General features: G+C 51.5%; 1 protein-coding gene across 2 annotated transcripts in view; it reads left to right on the top strand.

Moving 5' to 3' along the window:
* Window positions 1-7,918, top strand: part of LOC144134824 (uncharacterized) — a 39,518-nt gene extending 31,600 nt beyond the window's left edge. For both annotated transcript variants that reach the window (XM_077667653.1, XM_077667652.1), the window contains exon 9: window positions 7,766-7,918. In XM_077667653.1, coding sequence (XP_077523779.1) covers window positions 7,766-7,849 — 84 coding nt within the window. In that variant the 3' untranslated portion in view covers window positions 7,850-7,918. The remainder of the gene's footprint in view (window positions 1-7,765) is intronic.
* Window positions 7,919-16,363: the final 8,445 nt, after the last annotated feature.

Raw genomic sequence — 16,363 nt, 5'->3', positions numbered from 1 at the left:
TTCCACCGGGGGGGGGGGGGGGGGGGGGCGGAGAAGTTTGATGCAGGGTTGATGCTTTGATGCAGGGTTTCCTGGGGCGATGCAATGTGGGCTCGCAGATAGGAAACGGTCACACTCTTCGTTGAATTCGAAGTGTGTGAGCTGGGCGAAGGTGTCTGCAGTCGCCGAAGAAGGTCCCACACCGGTTAGGCTAACTTCAGGGAGTTTTATGCATATTGAGCGGCGATCCGTTTATGGGACTGCATTGCGTGGGGAAGGCATGGGGCCAGCAGGCGACGACGGCACTGATGAGGACCCGGTAGCTAAGTCGGAGTCACCGCAGGCGCCGTAGACATATCGCTTCATGTTTGAAACATGCTCTGGGAAAATGTGGTGCACACCGCATGGTCGATGCTCTGGCAGGTCTTCGAGGCGGTATGTCACGGGGCCGAGTCGGGCAACGACACGGTAAGGGCCGCGGTATCGGGGCAAGAGCTTTGCGGCACGGCCAGTCGCACGGATGGTGCGGCGAACGAGGACCAAGTCACCGGGCCGGAAGGGGAGATGTGGTGGTGCTGCCGCGTTGGCCGCTTGCACACGCGCGTGAGCCGTGAGGAGGTTGCGCTGGGCGTCGAGGCGGGCGGAATGAAGTCGTTGAGCAGATTCAGTTGGTGACGCAGTAGGATGGGGAAGGCCCAACTGCGCGTCGAGACGGATGGAGGGCGTTCTGCCATAGACGACTGAGAACGGCGTCACATGCGTTGTTTCTTGCGCTGCAGTGTTGACTGCAAAAGCTGCAGCAGAAACAAAACGATCCCAGTTTGTGTGGGACGGAGCGACGTAGGATGCGAGTATATCCGTGAGGGTACGGTTAACACGCTCCACGAGGCCATTGCACTGCGGATGATTGACGGATGTAGTGGAATGCGCAATGCCGAAGGAGCGGAGGGCTCGCTCGAATTCATGGGACATAAAGCAGCTCCCACGGTCCGTGATGAGGCGCCGCGGAACACCGTGCCGAAGAACGAGATGCTGTTCCACAAACGCGACGGCATGAGCGGACGACGTGTCTGGAACGGGCAGTGCTTCGACCCACTTGGAGAAGTAGTCGATCGCAACCAGAACATACCGGTTGCCGGCACGCGTCTTCGGAAACGGGCCCAAATGATCCAGTCCAACCAGCTCGAAAGGTGAACTTGGTGGCGAAAAAGCCCGCGGGGGTGGCTTGGTTACACCTGTGGACGGTTTTCTGTACTGGCATGTCTGGCAGGACGCCACGTGTTCCTTGACATCTCTGGACATATTAGGCCACCAAAACCGCTCCGACACTCGTGCGTAGGTCTTGCCGCGACCAAGGTGACCAGCCGTGGGAGCGTCGTGTAAGCCGCGCAAGATTTGCGACCGCAGTGTTGCCGGCACAACTGGCAACCAGACGGGTGGTCGACCACGGAGCCGCTTCACATGACACAAGAGGTCGTCCTTCATTCGATAGACCCGGCGTAGTTGGCGGAGGCCTGCGCCGGCGGCGGTGCCAAGGGAGTGGATTATGGCAGCAATGGCGGGATCTTGCGTTTGTGCAGTCCTCAGGTCCGTCAAAGCCGTCACGGAACAAGGGTGGCGAGAAAGGAAATCGGCATCTTGATGGGCAGAGCCGCGCCGATGCACTATTGTGAAATTGTACTCTTGAAGTTGCAGGGACCAGCGTGCAATCTTGGCATTCAAATGTTTGGCGGACTGCAGCCAAGTGAGAGCGCTATTGTCCTTGACTATGGTGAAGTGACGGCCGTACAGGTAGGGACGGAACTTCTCGACGGCCCAGACAACGGCGAGGCACTCGAGTTCTGAAGAGTGGCGGCGGCGCTCAACGTCGGAAAGCTGGCGGCTGGCATAAGCTAGGACTTTGTGGTCACCAGACTCGTCTTCTTGCAGGAGGATAGCGCCGAGCCCATCTTGGCTGGCATCCGTGTGGAGGACGATGGGGGCCGATTCGTCGTAATGGGCCAATGTAGGAGGCTCGAGGAGGGCGTGCTTGACGTCAAGAAACGCGAGCTGTTGGGCCTGCGTCCAACTCCACGGTGCATTCTTCTTCAGCAGGGCGGTCAATGGAGCGCTGCGCTTGGCAAAGTCCGGAATGAAACGACGGAAATACGAAGCAAATCCAAGGAAAACTTTGAGCTCCTTGGCGGTGGTGGGAGCTTCGTAAGCTGTAAGCGCTTTTAGCTTTTCAGGGTCGGGACGGATGCCATGCCGGCTCACAACGTGACCCAAGTACGTCACCTCCGCGAAACCGAAGAAACATTTTTTTTGGTTTTAAGCGAAGCCCAGCAGAGGTAAGGGCTTCGAGGACGAGTTTGAGGCGTCTCTGGTGTTCTTCAAATGTAGCCGCGTAGACAATTACGTCATCCAGGTAGACCAACGCCATAGTCCACTTCAAATGGCCTAAGACTCGGTCCATGAGACGCTGGAAGGTGGCTGGAGCGTTCGAGAGACCGAAGGGCATACGGTTGAACTGGTAAAGGCCGTCGGGAGTCACGAAAGCCGTCTTTTCCGCATCATCGGGGTGAACAGGCACCTGCCAGTAGCCCGAGAGCAGATCTAGCGTGGAAAAATAACGGGCCCCCTTCAGGCGGTCAAGCGCATCGTCGAGGCGAGGCAGCGGGTACACGTCGCAATTAGTAATAGCATTTAGCTTCCGATAGTCAACGCAGAAGCGGAGTGTTCCATCATTCTTGCGCACAAGGACGACAGGGGAGGACCAAGGGCTACAAGAAGGGGCAATGATTCCCTGGTCAAGCATGTCGCACACGTGCTGCTGGATGACTCTCCGTTCGGCTGGCGCTACACGGCGAGGTTGGTGATGAACGGGCCCGCGGTTTTCGGTGTTGATCCGGTGTTGAGCCCAGGAAGTGCACCCGAGTTCACCGGCGCTGAGAGCAAGGCAACTGCGATGCTCGAGGAGCAAGGTCTTCAGAGAGGCGAGCTCCGCGCAGGTCAGGCTGGGTCCAAAGTTAAATTCTTCCCATGATAGGATCGCCGGCGCTGGAGGGTGGCGAGGCGGGGCTTCAGGTTGCAGAGACGCCACTGGTGACCCGGGGTCCAAAACTGAGGCTGTACCCAATTGCGTGCCGGGAGTCAGCGCGAGAGGTACGCTGCTGATGTTGAGTATAAATACGTGGGCCTCTCCTTTGAGCACAGGCAGAAGGCTTCGAGGGGAGGTCATCTGACGGGCTGGAGCTGAACACCGGATGGGTTCGAACAGCACGTCTGCTGTGACCGGACTGTCAAGCTTGGCATACACCCACGTTGCCGAACCCGGTGGCAGGGTCACGGCGGACGCCACAGTCACGGTAGTGACGTCGAACGGCTTGACTCGACACGGCCACTTCGTCGCGAGGTCACGCAGAGATGCTGAGGCACGCTTGGTCGCTGACACCAGGGACTGCCACAGGGCGACACCGAGGCTGGAAACCCGGCTAAGCCAGCCCGGCCCACAGAGAGTTCGGCTCGCCCGTGGTTTGGTTCTAGTAAAATTAAGGACGACTCCGGCTTGCTGGCACCACCCGCACCCGAGGACCACTGGCCAAATAGGGCTGTCTGCGACAACAAACTCGGTGGAGATGGTATTTCCGAGTGCTGTCAGGTTGACGACGACACGTCCGACTTGCTCCACAGCGGTGCCGTTAAAAGCTAAGAGCCGGGTTTTGGCGGCTGGCAGAAGCAGGTGGGGCGCGTTAGCAACAAACGATTTGTGCAGTACATTGACAGCCGCTCCAGTGTCAACCAAGGCCTTTACGTGCCGGTCAAGCAGGGCGACGTCGACGAGCACGTAAGGAGCATCAGTGGTAATCGGAGCCGACGAAAGGAGGGGACGCGGAGAACGAAGGAGTGTGGGGACGGACTTTATTCGGCGGAACGGTGCCCCCGGAGGTCCGCCAAATCGTTTCCCGACGTTGGAGGGCCAGCACAGTCCCTCGCGTAGTGTCCCCGCAGGCCGCAGCGGAAGCAGGTCATGCGGACGTCGTTACGCAGGCGTCGGATAGAGGCCGCAGTTGGGGCTGCGGACCGAGGAGCCTGCACCCGGACGCTGCGCTCGGCAGACGGTGGCGACCCCCGCGTGGCCAGCAAAGTCAATTCCGCCTCGATGGCGAGCGCCATGGCGGCGCGGACGGAATCAGGACGGCCAGAGCGGACCAAGCGCTGCACCTCGGGGAGTCGGATGGCGTCGACAAACGCCTCGGTGCCGATCAGGGCCACGGCGTTCTGAGGCGCTCCCGGCAGCGACTGCAGAGCCAGGCGCTCAATGGCGGCGGCGAGGTCCTGGTACGTCTCCCCGGGCTCTTGACGGCGGGCACGCAGGCGGTGGTACTGCACACGGGGTTGACCTGAGGCACCATAGTGGTCGGCGAGGAGGCCCGCCAGAACAGTGTAAGAGCCCAGCTGGTCGGGCGGCACGTTCTGCAGCAGCTCGGTGGCGCGGCCCCTCAGTTTTGCAACGAGCATCCATGCCTTCATTTGCTCGTCCCAGCCTCTCGCCGCCGCAATACCGTCCAGCTGGATGCGGTAAGCATCCCACGAGATGGTGCCGTCAAATGTGGGCAATTCCACAACGTCCAACGAACACTGCGGCGAGGACGCACCCGCGCCGAGCACGCCATTGGCGGCCACGATCGCAGGCCCAGCGACGGCAGAGCCGTAAACAGCGGCGGCGGGGACGCCCAAAGGCACCTGACCTGTGCTCGGCTCGGCTGGCACCAGGCGACGGAGTTCGCGCCGGAGAGCTTCCATCTCCCCAGCCTGGGCAGTCAGACGGGCCTCCCATGCGTCCATCCGTTGGGTGACTGTATCCAGGAGGCGCTCAACACCGGCGTCCGGCTGCTGCGAAGAGCCGAGCCCCTCCGAGCGCCTAGGTCTAGCGGCGCCGGCCGCCGCGTCGTCGGCGCTATCGGCTGGTGGTGGACTCCTGTCGTCTCGCACGTCGGGTGCTTGACTCTGGGAGCGGGTGAGCGGCATGATCCCACCGCTGCCACCAAAATGTTACAGTGTGGGATGCCACGGGGTGGCCACGGGCCCGCCCAGAGAAATATAGCAGCAGTACGGAGGAGAGCCGGCGAAGCACGAACGGCGGCGGCCAAGCTTTCTCGTTCTATCTCCCTCGTGCTAGAGCCGCGCGCTCGCCGCTCGCGCTCGCTCTCCGCCTCTTCTTTTATTCCCGTATCAATATTGACTGCACTGCCATATAGTAAACCCAACATTAAAAAACAGTAAATTCATTGAATATGCTTAATCTATATGCATGCATCGGGAGCTACCGTTACCAATTGGACGCCAACAAGTTTCCTTTCCTGCGCCCACAGTGGGCTGTGGCAGTCCAGCTCGGTTAAGAGGTTTTAGTTTCAACAACGAATCTCCCCGAAAGTGTCCGCTACATAGAAAGCACAACAGGAAAAAAGGATATATGACATAAGCACAGACACAGGAGTGTTTATCACTTATCGAAGGGGCATATTTATGCGTAAACGGTATCATAATGACAGAAAATTCTGTCATGAATGCACGTGAACATTCCTATTATCATTTCAGTTATCAAGCTCAAATCAGTGTTTTGGTATACTTTCGATGTGTAGATAATTTTTCGTTTTTCTTCAGTGGCGGAAGAGTTGGCACGTTTCACGCGGATTAGATGACCATGCTTAATAAACGCGTGTTCAAAGGCCTTAATTTTACCGGTGAACTACCTTAAGTGCGACGATAAGATTGATAGTGCTGCAAATACAGGCAAACCTACTATACGCATGCTGGTGGTATAATAAAAGCGAGAAAAGATGAATGAGGTATAATTTTAGACAGTGCGAAATCGTTAAAAGGAGCGTTGCCAACTGGTGCATGTTGTAGAGCATATCAAAGTGCTGAAAATACAAAATAACACAGTCTCAGCGTGTAATTCAGTAGACTGATCGGGAGCGGTTTTCCCGAAAGCATGATCGCCTCCGTGGCAGAAAAACTGCTAAAAAATCTTGTCAAAGAGAAAAGAGGAGTTGAGGGAACCGGCCAAAAGAGAACGGTGTTATCCCACACCTTCATAAAGTGCAGCACGGACTGAAGGACGTGGCATACAAACACGAGGTGAAGGTTACATTTCAGGTGCCAAAACACTATTAAGCCTTTGCAACAAAGTAAACGAAAAAGGGAAGCGTGGCAAGCGCAAAGAATGTGAAGTTTCTCATAAGGAAAGATTCACACCAAGCCAGAAAGCCATCTTATAGAAGATCCCAATATTATTCGGGAAACGACATGGTTGAAAGTCGGGAAAATGTGTCAACACGAGGCTGCTCGAAAGTAATAATGCCTGTGGAAAAATTACCCACCCAGGAAATTTATCGCAGCATTGCAGAAACTCAGAGAAAATTGGAAACCATTGCAGACAAAAGAGTAATATTAGGCACTGATAAGGAATGCACTGAGATAGACATTGTGGAATCTTTTTTGACAGAAACAGCGGACAGAACTAGTGCAAGTTTTTCTTCCGTCGCACTCACGAAAACCACGAATTTACAAGATAGATATTATGAAAATGCATATGAGGAGTAGTGGGCTATAGGGAAATGATCGTGTATATTGCATGAAGATACATTTTGCGCGATTATGTTACACTATATATATATATACGCCCTTTGCATTTTGTAGATGTAGTTTGTAAGTTTGCGCTTTTTTCGTATTTCAGTTGGTCGTCTTGTGATTCAAAGCAGTGCATACATTTGGGAAGGTGCAGCCAACTGCTCTCTTGTCAGCATTGTTATCCAGCCAAGTGCTCTCTTGTCAGCATTGTTATCCACGACGGAAACAGTTGTTACGCTGGCTCTCTTTCAGGACACTCTAGGTTCACCGGACGAAGATAAACACCTTAAAGATGAAGCAACTCTTTAATTGGTAAAGGTAGTTTTGCGGCCCTGAGCTTAGTTACTCTTTATTCTCACCATGGTGTTCACATGAAATATTGGGGGCATATCTAATGAGTTATCAAAGGCTTATACTGTTTTGATTGATGTCGTTCTTTCGTTCTATTGCAGATAACAGAGTAGCTTCTTTCTACTTGATTGAAAATGATACAGGGTCACCATAGTGTGCATTGAATGCAACAATTTTTGGTGCAAAGAGTAATTTACCGCAACTCTTTTCGGCTGGACCCGTTCTATTAGGCAAAATGAAGCGATGCATAAAGCTTTAACAAATGCGCAAAATACTATTGCATGTTCCATAAATAACCGCATCGATGTTTAGCCATACTGGTCCGCCACTTCATTCATTCCACTTATGACCCGGAGAGCATACAGGTACTTATTATTAGGAAATATTTGTGAGACAGCTATAAAATTCAGTAACAGATCCGAATGAAGACCTAAAACACACCCAAATATCTAGCTGAGAGTGATCGAAAATGGTTCCGGCAGTTTGATGAAGTTTTAAACTGTTTTCATCACTCTCGTGGGTAGCGCTAAGGCCCGCGAGCGTGCAAGGCGTCGCAACAAGCTTCGGCGTCCACACCCACTTCAAACGTTAGTGGGATCAGACAATAAAAAATTGAATAAGTGCAACCAGTATGCTCTATTTATTTTATTAGACTTTTTGTCAGTCATGCCAAACGGTTTTTTGTTATGCACAAGTAAAACAAAGCCCAAGTGTACTTGTTTGCTCGCAAGTATTCAGGCGCATACTGCAGGTTTACAAATTTGTTGAAACTAAAGATGAAGTTGGTGATTAAGCGATTATCGTCTGTTTCTGCTTGCAGGACGAGGACAAAAGCTTCATAGAGTACGCTCTGTGGAACTGCATGAACAGCACTCGCTATATGATGGCTCACAGAGGGTCATAATGACTTGTGCTCGTGTGAATATGTCGAAGATTGCAGCTGCAATAAAATTTGACATCAGTGAGATCTCTCCATGGCATCAGCAGCGATCCTTTTCACTTGACGAGCAACATTTAAAGCTTTTGACGCGCAGGTTGGATAGAAAAACGATGTTGGGGATATTTTAAACCATTGGAATAGAGAATTGACACTGGAAGAATATGTATTGCGGCGATATTTGACTCCGCGGTCAATTTCAGGTCGAAATGCATACCAAGAAAAAGAAACTGTAATAGAGAATGGCCGCAAGCCAGAGTTGTTGACAAGCCTGAGAAATTTGCCCCAGTAACGTCGGCCTGGTTGGCATAAATGTTGGCAATAGAGTGCATTATGAAGGCCAGTCTTGGTGCCAGCCGAGTCCACTTTTTTTGCCGGAAATTTGCTACCACTTCTACTGAAGAGCAGCAATCTTGGTGATGATGATTATGGATTTTTATGGCGAAAGGGCAGCTATGGCCAAAGAGCGCCATGTCACAAGGTATTTTTTCTTCTTCTCAAGGTGGGGTCAGAGACCCATTTCCCAAGCATTTCACCCTAAATAAGCCGAGCACCAGACCAGGGGAAAGCTTGTACCCATTGTATCACCGGTGGGTACCCGGCGGCACTGGGGATCGAACCCCGCACCTCCCGCATACGAGGCGGATACTCAACCACTTGGCCACCGCTGCGGTGTGCAGCAATCTTGGATGGCGATGCTGATGTCAAAGGCACTTCGTGTTTATACTGGTGAATATCGCTGGCAGATCTTGAGCAGGCGCAAAGCAGGATCCTAAGTAGTCGCAGCGCGGCTAGTGTGCTTTTATCGTAGACTGCAATGCCAACGTGTTCAAATAGTATATGAAGGAACGCCAAGCGAGAGTTGTCTATGTGATTTGCCACACCGTTGCAGTCTCTGCAGCTTGCCCTCTTCTTCACTGTATCGCCTACCGGGATACAATGCAGGATTGAACATTCATCACAAAATCGAATGGAAGTTCACTGGAAAAGTGCAGCTTTCAACATGACATCTGGATGTAGCCAAGCGCATACTCTTAGCCAAAAATAGCCCCCGAAATCAACTTCGTGATGAACTTTTGGCTTCACCTGAGTTTAAATATTGTACGACGAATTCATTGAGATTTGCGCGTTTTTTAGACGACGTTGATTCGGCGATGAATCCGCACTGCGGAACGCACTGTTTGATATGTGTTTCCAATTTTATTTTTCCATACGTTATTATAGACTTCGGTTTGCTGTTTTTTGCATTCATTTTTTAGTCTTTGGTGCATTAACTGATGTGTTAAGGTCATTTACCTTGAATGTGTCACCATAATAATGTTTCGTCGCAATAATGCTTCATCGTTAACAAAGGCATAAAAACAAATATAAACATCCAATGTAGCCCAGCCCCTAATGTACCTGTATGAGAAGCGGAAACAGAGGGGGAGAGAGACAAGAAGGAAAGGCGGGGAGAGTAATCAGCAGAATGTGCTGGTTCGCTACATTGTCCTGGAAGAGAGGGATATGGGGGTATCAAGGTGAAAAGATAAGAGGCAGGTACGGACTTTGCGCCTGGCAGGATCATTGCCCATCGCGCTCGCACAGAGCCCTCATGGAGTGGCGTGGGATCTATATTGGAGGATGGGGACTGATCACGACAGTAGGCAGCCTTGAAAAGGGATCCACCATAATATCACAGACGAGGCCGCGTGTCCAGAGCTGGTCACCTTTTCCAACCGGTGCAGCACTCTGCGAGATGATACCGGGTACAATGAGCGCCACGAAAATTTGAGGACTGCTACGCCCCCTGCGTTTCCCTAATAGCACTAAACCAGCAAGGGCACAAGCATTACGGATCGGGATCTGCTCAGTTAGACACGACCTAACGGGCAAAATATGACTGAAGGATTAAGGAATCCAATTCACACACTGCAGCTATCCCCTCAGCAAGCAACTTCACATGAGAGTACCTGATGTGCCTATCTCCGTAAGGGAGGTGAGGGGCATCCTTACCTCTGCCAGACCCAGCACTGTGGAATGAGTACACATGTGAAACTTGAGGTAGTTTGGAAAACGACAAATAACATTTTACCATTAATACTTGCTCTTGTTAACGAAGGTATATTCCCACTGCAATGCATAGTAACTTAATACAGTTAGTACTGAGATCAGGCTTTTAAACTCAGCACCAGATTTCTTGATGTTAGCAAGTAGGGGGGCTTGGAACCTAGGTTAATATTGTCACGAAGTGGTGACTGCAGTCCGGAGAGCAGATAGGCGGCGAAAATGGTGTCTAAAAAAGAAAAACTTTACTTAGGCTGACTTGCGCCCACAATGGACTGAATCACTCGGCGGCGGCCTTGCAACAACCGTGCTCGGCGGTCGCCGAACAGAATGCCCGCCGCTGTCGGCCATGCTAAATTTAAAGCTGATAACGAAGTTCTGAAATAAAGCGTGCAAAGTTACTAGAACATTCTGGAGCAAAGTAGAATCAGCTCTGCCAGGATGTGATCAATCGAGATAAATCTGGTTGCGTCTTGCAAGGATTATATAGGCCAAACGGGGAAGTTAATGAACACGCGCTTGCGCTAACGTAAAACGCCTGGGAAAGGTGCTCCGTCATCCAATTTCGTCCAAAATTACAGAGACTGTAATCTTTATGGTCCCAATGTGTCGAATGCATAAAAAAAAAGTGTCGCATAAAAAAGCACGCAATCCGCTTGTAGTTAAGGCTAGGATTATGTTCGGGCATCAAGATAAACTGACTAGGGAATTGAGTGAAGCATATTGTAGTAAAAAAAAAACAGCGTCACGTGCGAAAGCACACCGCCAGTAACCATCCATGATGGTAAAGTGTCATACCTGGAATTTTAGCAGTATATTTTATGTTTTTCGCGGGAAGAGTGGTGCGTACGCTTTTGGTTGTCATGAGAGAGTATATTACCCATGTATGTTTTAATAAACATTCAGTTGTTAGTAGCGCTTGTCCTCCCTCCGTCTCTTCTTTTTCTTTGTCCCCTGTCGCAGCGCTCGTAAAAGTTTCAAACCAACTAGCTCAAATTTCCGTGTTACCGAACAGACCGTGCAAATTAGAGCATTTATTGGACGAGACTCTCCCGCTCCGTTATAATTCATGGTTCATATAGAAGTAAGCCAGTCCTTAAACGCCTGGCATCCTTTCGTCTGGACATCCGCCCTGCCGTTGGCGCAGATGAGTGCGCCGTCCCCCTTGAGCACCACAAGCGTCGGTATGCCTGCGACCTTGTAGCGAGCCTTGAGCGTCCTGGGAGGGAGTAACAGTCAGATGTAATCAATCCGGAACCTTTATTAGGCCACCTCTTACAGACAGTGTGCTGTTTTAAACGTCAAGACCACATATTGTACCACCATAAATGGCGTGGTATATGACACGATGCAGTACTTTGTCCATTCACACACCATACCATAAAGCACTTCACCACACAACACCAACACCGAGCTGTGTTGAGACCATTCTTGATACACGCCCACAACGGAGGAAACTGCAGCATATACGCTACGCAAGCTAGCAAGAGCTTTGCAAATTTGCAGCACCATCACTGTGTTCTTGGGTCAACCTTAGATCTTGCTTGCAATGAGGTGGAGCCTACAACAGCGGTTCGACGGCTTCCGAAAGATAGCTGTTGGCAAAACGTTCACTTGACTGTATGTGGTGGAGCCGAATCACACATATCAGGGAGCTGTCGCATTGCAGTTTTGAGCTTCCACTTCAAGACAAGAAGTTGTGAGATATGGTTTGATCTAGGAATATTTTCTGCATGCACAGTACAATATATGAGCGTGAGGCGATGCTGTCTGGACCTAGTTGGATGGCTGGCGAGCGCGTGGGACACAGAGCACTTCTTGAAATCTGCAGCATATAAAGCAGCCCTCAGTGAACGTAAGTGAACATAGGGCGCGCCAAAACAAAAACACCAGCCATTGCCCTAGGATCACATTGTTCCCAACCCCGAAATTGTGTGCCGGAACGGATGATTTTGGCGCCAAAATTCTTCTGCATGCGCAGCACAAACTAGCATTCGTAGCTTTGACTCCACAACGTGAGAATGTTTTCCTAATCCTTAGGAAAGAGACTAGCTGTTACGAAAAAGGCGGTAAAGAAAACGCTCGCTTTTAAACGTGCAATGTAGAAGATGTTTGTGCTAATATAATAATTATTTTGAAAGAAGTGACAGTGCCAGGCCTTGCTTTCCCCGTCCTTGAGCCCAGTACCAGAATTAAAATGGAAGACAAATGACCGTGAGAGAGGTTGGGAGACTATCCTCAGGGGGTCCCGGGAAACAGAATTGACGCAGGTAAGAAGCGCATGGGATGGATAATATTCGACGCACTGGAACTTGACTGTAAAATTTTGTAAAAATGTATAAGTACGGGCTGAAGTACTAGGGTCGCATTAATTCAGGGAACAACCTGACGACACACAGAAGTAAAATCTCACACAAAAATGGATGCGGAAGATCGGTGCAATTTGATGAGAAGCAAAGGTATTTAAATGAAATATTGTCAACTTTTAACACTGACCTGGGACTCTACTAACCGTAGTGAAGGACGAGAACTAGGAAACTAAGCACTAATTAGACAGAATAATGAAAAGGAAGAATAAAGAATGTTAGCACAATTTTCACAGTTGTTAATGACATTTTGCTCCATGCCCTTCACCTCACCGCATGAGACTGAAATAAAACCCACCTCGGTTTAGATCATTATAGTAATAATATTCACAGTGTGCATAAATGCGTCTGTATCTAAAAGCGAACACTGTAATTAGCCTCTCTTTGAATCCTGAAAGGTTCTCCTTATTGGTTCAATGAAGAATGTGCATAAGTCAGTAGTTTTCCATACCAAATAACCATCATATTGCCACAGTCCCAATCAATCCAGTGGCGCCACTCCGCGGCCGAACTGTTTTAGATGGTACTTGCCATGCCTTGCGCACTCGAGGGGCTAGAGGTTTTCGTCTTCTTCCTCGCTTGAGCTTCCTGCTGCCTTGCACGCCCAGAACGTCTAAATAAACCTGGTTTGAGTGCTTCGACCGTTTATCGGTGACATATTTGGTGGAGGTGTTGGGTAGCGTCTCATATACTCTGACTACGAGGACACTCTTGGCGCCTGTTTTCCACGCGCAGACTCAACACCCGCCCACAAGCGAGCCGCCGTATGCGAGGCCTACAACCCGAGTTCGGCCAACTGACAGCGCCGGAAAGGGCCATGACATCCACCGCGGCTAGCCAGACAAGTCAGCATTCCGGGACTGCCCCGCCATTCGTCCTTCACGCACCTCGGTCGCCGCCACCGTTCCACGGGAACAAGTTCCAGGACATCGAAGACTGGTTGGCCAACTTTGACCGAGTGGCGGGTTTCAATGAGTGGGACGGCGAGCGCAAGCTGCGCAACGTCTACTTTGCGCTGCAAAACTCGGCCAAAACTTGGTTTGAGAACCACGAAGCATCTTTACCACCTGGGAGGCTTTTCATCGAGAGCTGCTTGCGACATTTACCAGCATCGAAAGAAAAGAGAAAGCTGAAATTTCCTTGCGCTCAAGATCACAGTAGCCGAACGAGAGCGTCGCGATGTTCATAGAGGACATGACGCGACTGTTCAATCGGGCCGACCCTTCTATGCCCGAAGCCTAGAGGGTACGCAACTTAATGCGTGGCGTAAAAGAGCAGCTGTTTGCCGGACAGGTCCGTGACCCGCCACGAACCGTGTCCGATTTCACCAAGGGGAGCCCGGCCACATCCTCCGCCACTGCCCCTACCGCAGAAAGGGTTTAAGGGGCTTTTCCACTGACGCACCTCGACCACGCTACGGAGAAAGACCACGGGATATCGAACAGTACTTGGCTGATAACGTGCAATCTTCGACCTCGCAGCGACGCCAGTCCCGATCACCATCCCCAAGGCGGTTCTCTTCGCCCGGCCGTCCGTCATCCTCTGGCCAGTTCAGAGGTACGACCCCACGTCGGAAAAACTTAAGACGGCGTCCTCCGGGGGTAGGGCTGCCGCTACTGGACCGATTCAAGAGCCTCTACTCGACGATTCATCGCGACGCTCCGACCGACGACGACCTGACCCGACGACCTCGACGACGCGCTGCGACCGACTGGTCTCCGCCAAAATTCCAGTATCCGCCTACAACCAGGACGTTCCCGCACTCGTGGATACCGGCGCCGAATTTTCTGTAATGAGGAGACGGTTAGCCACGGTCTTGAGGACGGTTCTGACCCCTTGGTCTGGGCCGCAGATCTGGACACCGGGTGGCCACGTGGTATCTCCGATCGGTGTCTGCACTTCGCGAATCCAGATTCGCGGTGTTACTTTCCTTGGTTGCTTTGCTGTGTTACCCGAGTGCTCAAAAGACCTCATACTTGGTTTGGATTTCCTTCAGGAGTACGGTACCGTTATCAACCTCCAGGAACTAATCGGTTCGTTTTCCAGCCAAGGCCCTGTCGACGACGATACCGAGCCATGCAGGGCTAAGTTATGCGTCTGTGACGACCACGTGTTGATCCCGTCAAGAGCCAGCATGTTTGTTACCGTAGAGTGTGATAACAGCCCCGCCACTCGTGGCATCGCTGAAAACAACATCACACTGCTCCTGGGTCGGCAAGTCTGTGTATCTCGCGGAATTATTCAATGGAACAGTGGGCGAACCGAACTTTTAGTGACCAATTTTGGTTCGGAACGCCAGTGTTTGCCTGGCATAAGAGCTATAACGAATCTCGAAGAACTTAGCGAATTCGCGGCACAGCACGCGCTTTCCGAAATCACGGCATCAGTGGAGGCACTGACCACTCCCATAAAAACCGACGTGAGCCCGAACCTTCCGTCTAATCAGAAACGCTGCCTAGAGAGCATTATCGAACCATTCCGTGACTGTTTTGCCTCGAACTCCAAGGTTGGGCAGACTCCACTCACAAAGCACTGCATTTTAGTAGACGCAAACCAGCGACCATTATGTAAACCGCCTTATCGATTCTCTTCGAAGGAACTGGATGCCATTCGCCGAAAAGTTGATGAAATGCTCCAAGACGACGTGATACAGCCGTTGACGAGCCCGTGGGCATCGTCTGTTGTTCTAGTGGTGAATAAAGATGGAACTGTACGGTTCTGTGTTGATTACAGACGTCTAAATAAAGTCACCAAAAAAGACGTTTATCCCCTGCAACGCATTGATGACTCCCTGGACCGGCTACGCCACGCCACGTACTTCTCGTCATTAGATCTACCCAGTGGCTACTGGCAAATCGAGGTGGACGAACGCGACCGGGAAAAGACCGCCTTTCTTACACCGGATGGTCTGTACGAATTCCGAGTGCATCCTTTCAGCCTGTTCTCGGGTCCTGCTACCTTCCAGCGGATGATGTGCACCGTGCTTGCCGATCTAATATGGCAGTCCTGCCTTGTATACCTGGATGACGTAGTCATCTCCGCTACGTTCGAAGAACACTTGAGGCGCCTGCACGCTGTGTTAACAGCAATTCGTTCGGCCGGCTTTCCCTCAAGCCCGAAAAGTGTCACTTCGCTTTCCAGGAGTCGAACTTTCTTGGCCACATCTTCAGCGTTAAGGGAGTCAGCCCTGACTCCGATAAGACAGCCGCCGCAGCTGCTTTTCCCGTGCCAACCGATAAACGTAGTGTGCGCCACTTTCTGGGTCTCTGTGCCTATTATCGGAGTTTTGTGCCGAACTTCTCCCAGATCGCTGAGTCCCTCACCCGCCTCACGAAAGATGTCGAACCATTCCTCTGGGGCCAGGAGCAACAACAGGCCTTCGAAGACCTCCGCACTCGTCTCCAAAGTACGCCCATCCTTGGCCACTTCGATGAGTCAGCCGACACTGAACTGCACATCGACGCCAGCAACATCGGCCTCGGTGCGGTCCTTGTGCAGTGGCAGGATGGTATCGAACGCGTCATCGCATACGCAAGCCGAACCTTGTCAGGCTCGGAGGCGAACTATTCCACTACTGAAAACGAATGCCTGGCAATTCTGTGGGCAGTGACCAAATTTCGCCCGTATTTACACGGCCGCCCTTTTAGAGTCGGCAGTGAACACCACTCGCTTTGTTGGCTGGCGAACATCAAAGATCCCTCGGGACGGCTTGCGCGCTGGAGTCTTCCACTTCAGGAATTCGTTTATAAGTCCGGTATCGTTTATAAGTTTATAATCGTTTATAAGTCCGGTAGGAAGTACAGTGATGCCGACTGTCTGTCTCGTGCTCCTATTGAGGACAACCGAGCTGATCCCGGCGACGATTCTGTTTTTCTCGGCGCCATCTTCACGTCCGTCCTCACACAACACCAAAGGGACGACTGTGAACTACGGCCTCTCATTGAGCATCTTGAAGGAAGCGCTGCGTCGGCCCCGGGAATCTTCTCACATGGACTGTCGTCATTATGTTTGCGCGATGGCGTTCTGTATAAGAAAAACTACAACCTGACGGAAGCTGCCTATCTGCTCG

Source organism: Amblyomma americanum, chromosome 5, assembly GCF_052857255.1.
Source record: "Amblyomma americanum isolate KBUSLIRL-KWMA chromosome 5, ASM5285725v1, whole genome shotgun sequence".
Classification (NCBI taxonomy): domain Eukaryota; kingdom Metazoa; phylum Arthropoda; class Arachnida; order Ixodida; family Ixodidae; genus Amblyomma; species Amblyomma americanum.
The sequence above is the reverse complement of the archived record's forward strand: the minus strand, read 5'-3'. Positions and strand labels throughout refer to the sequence as shown.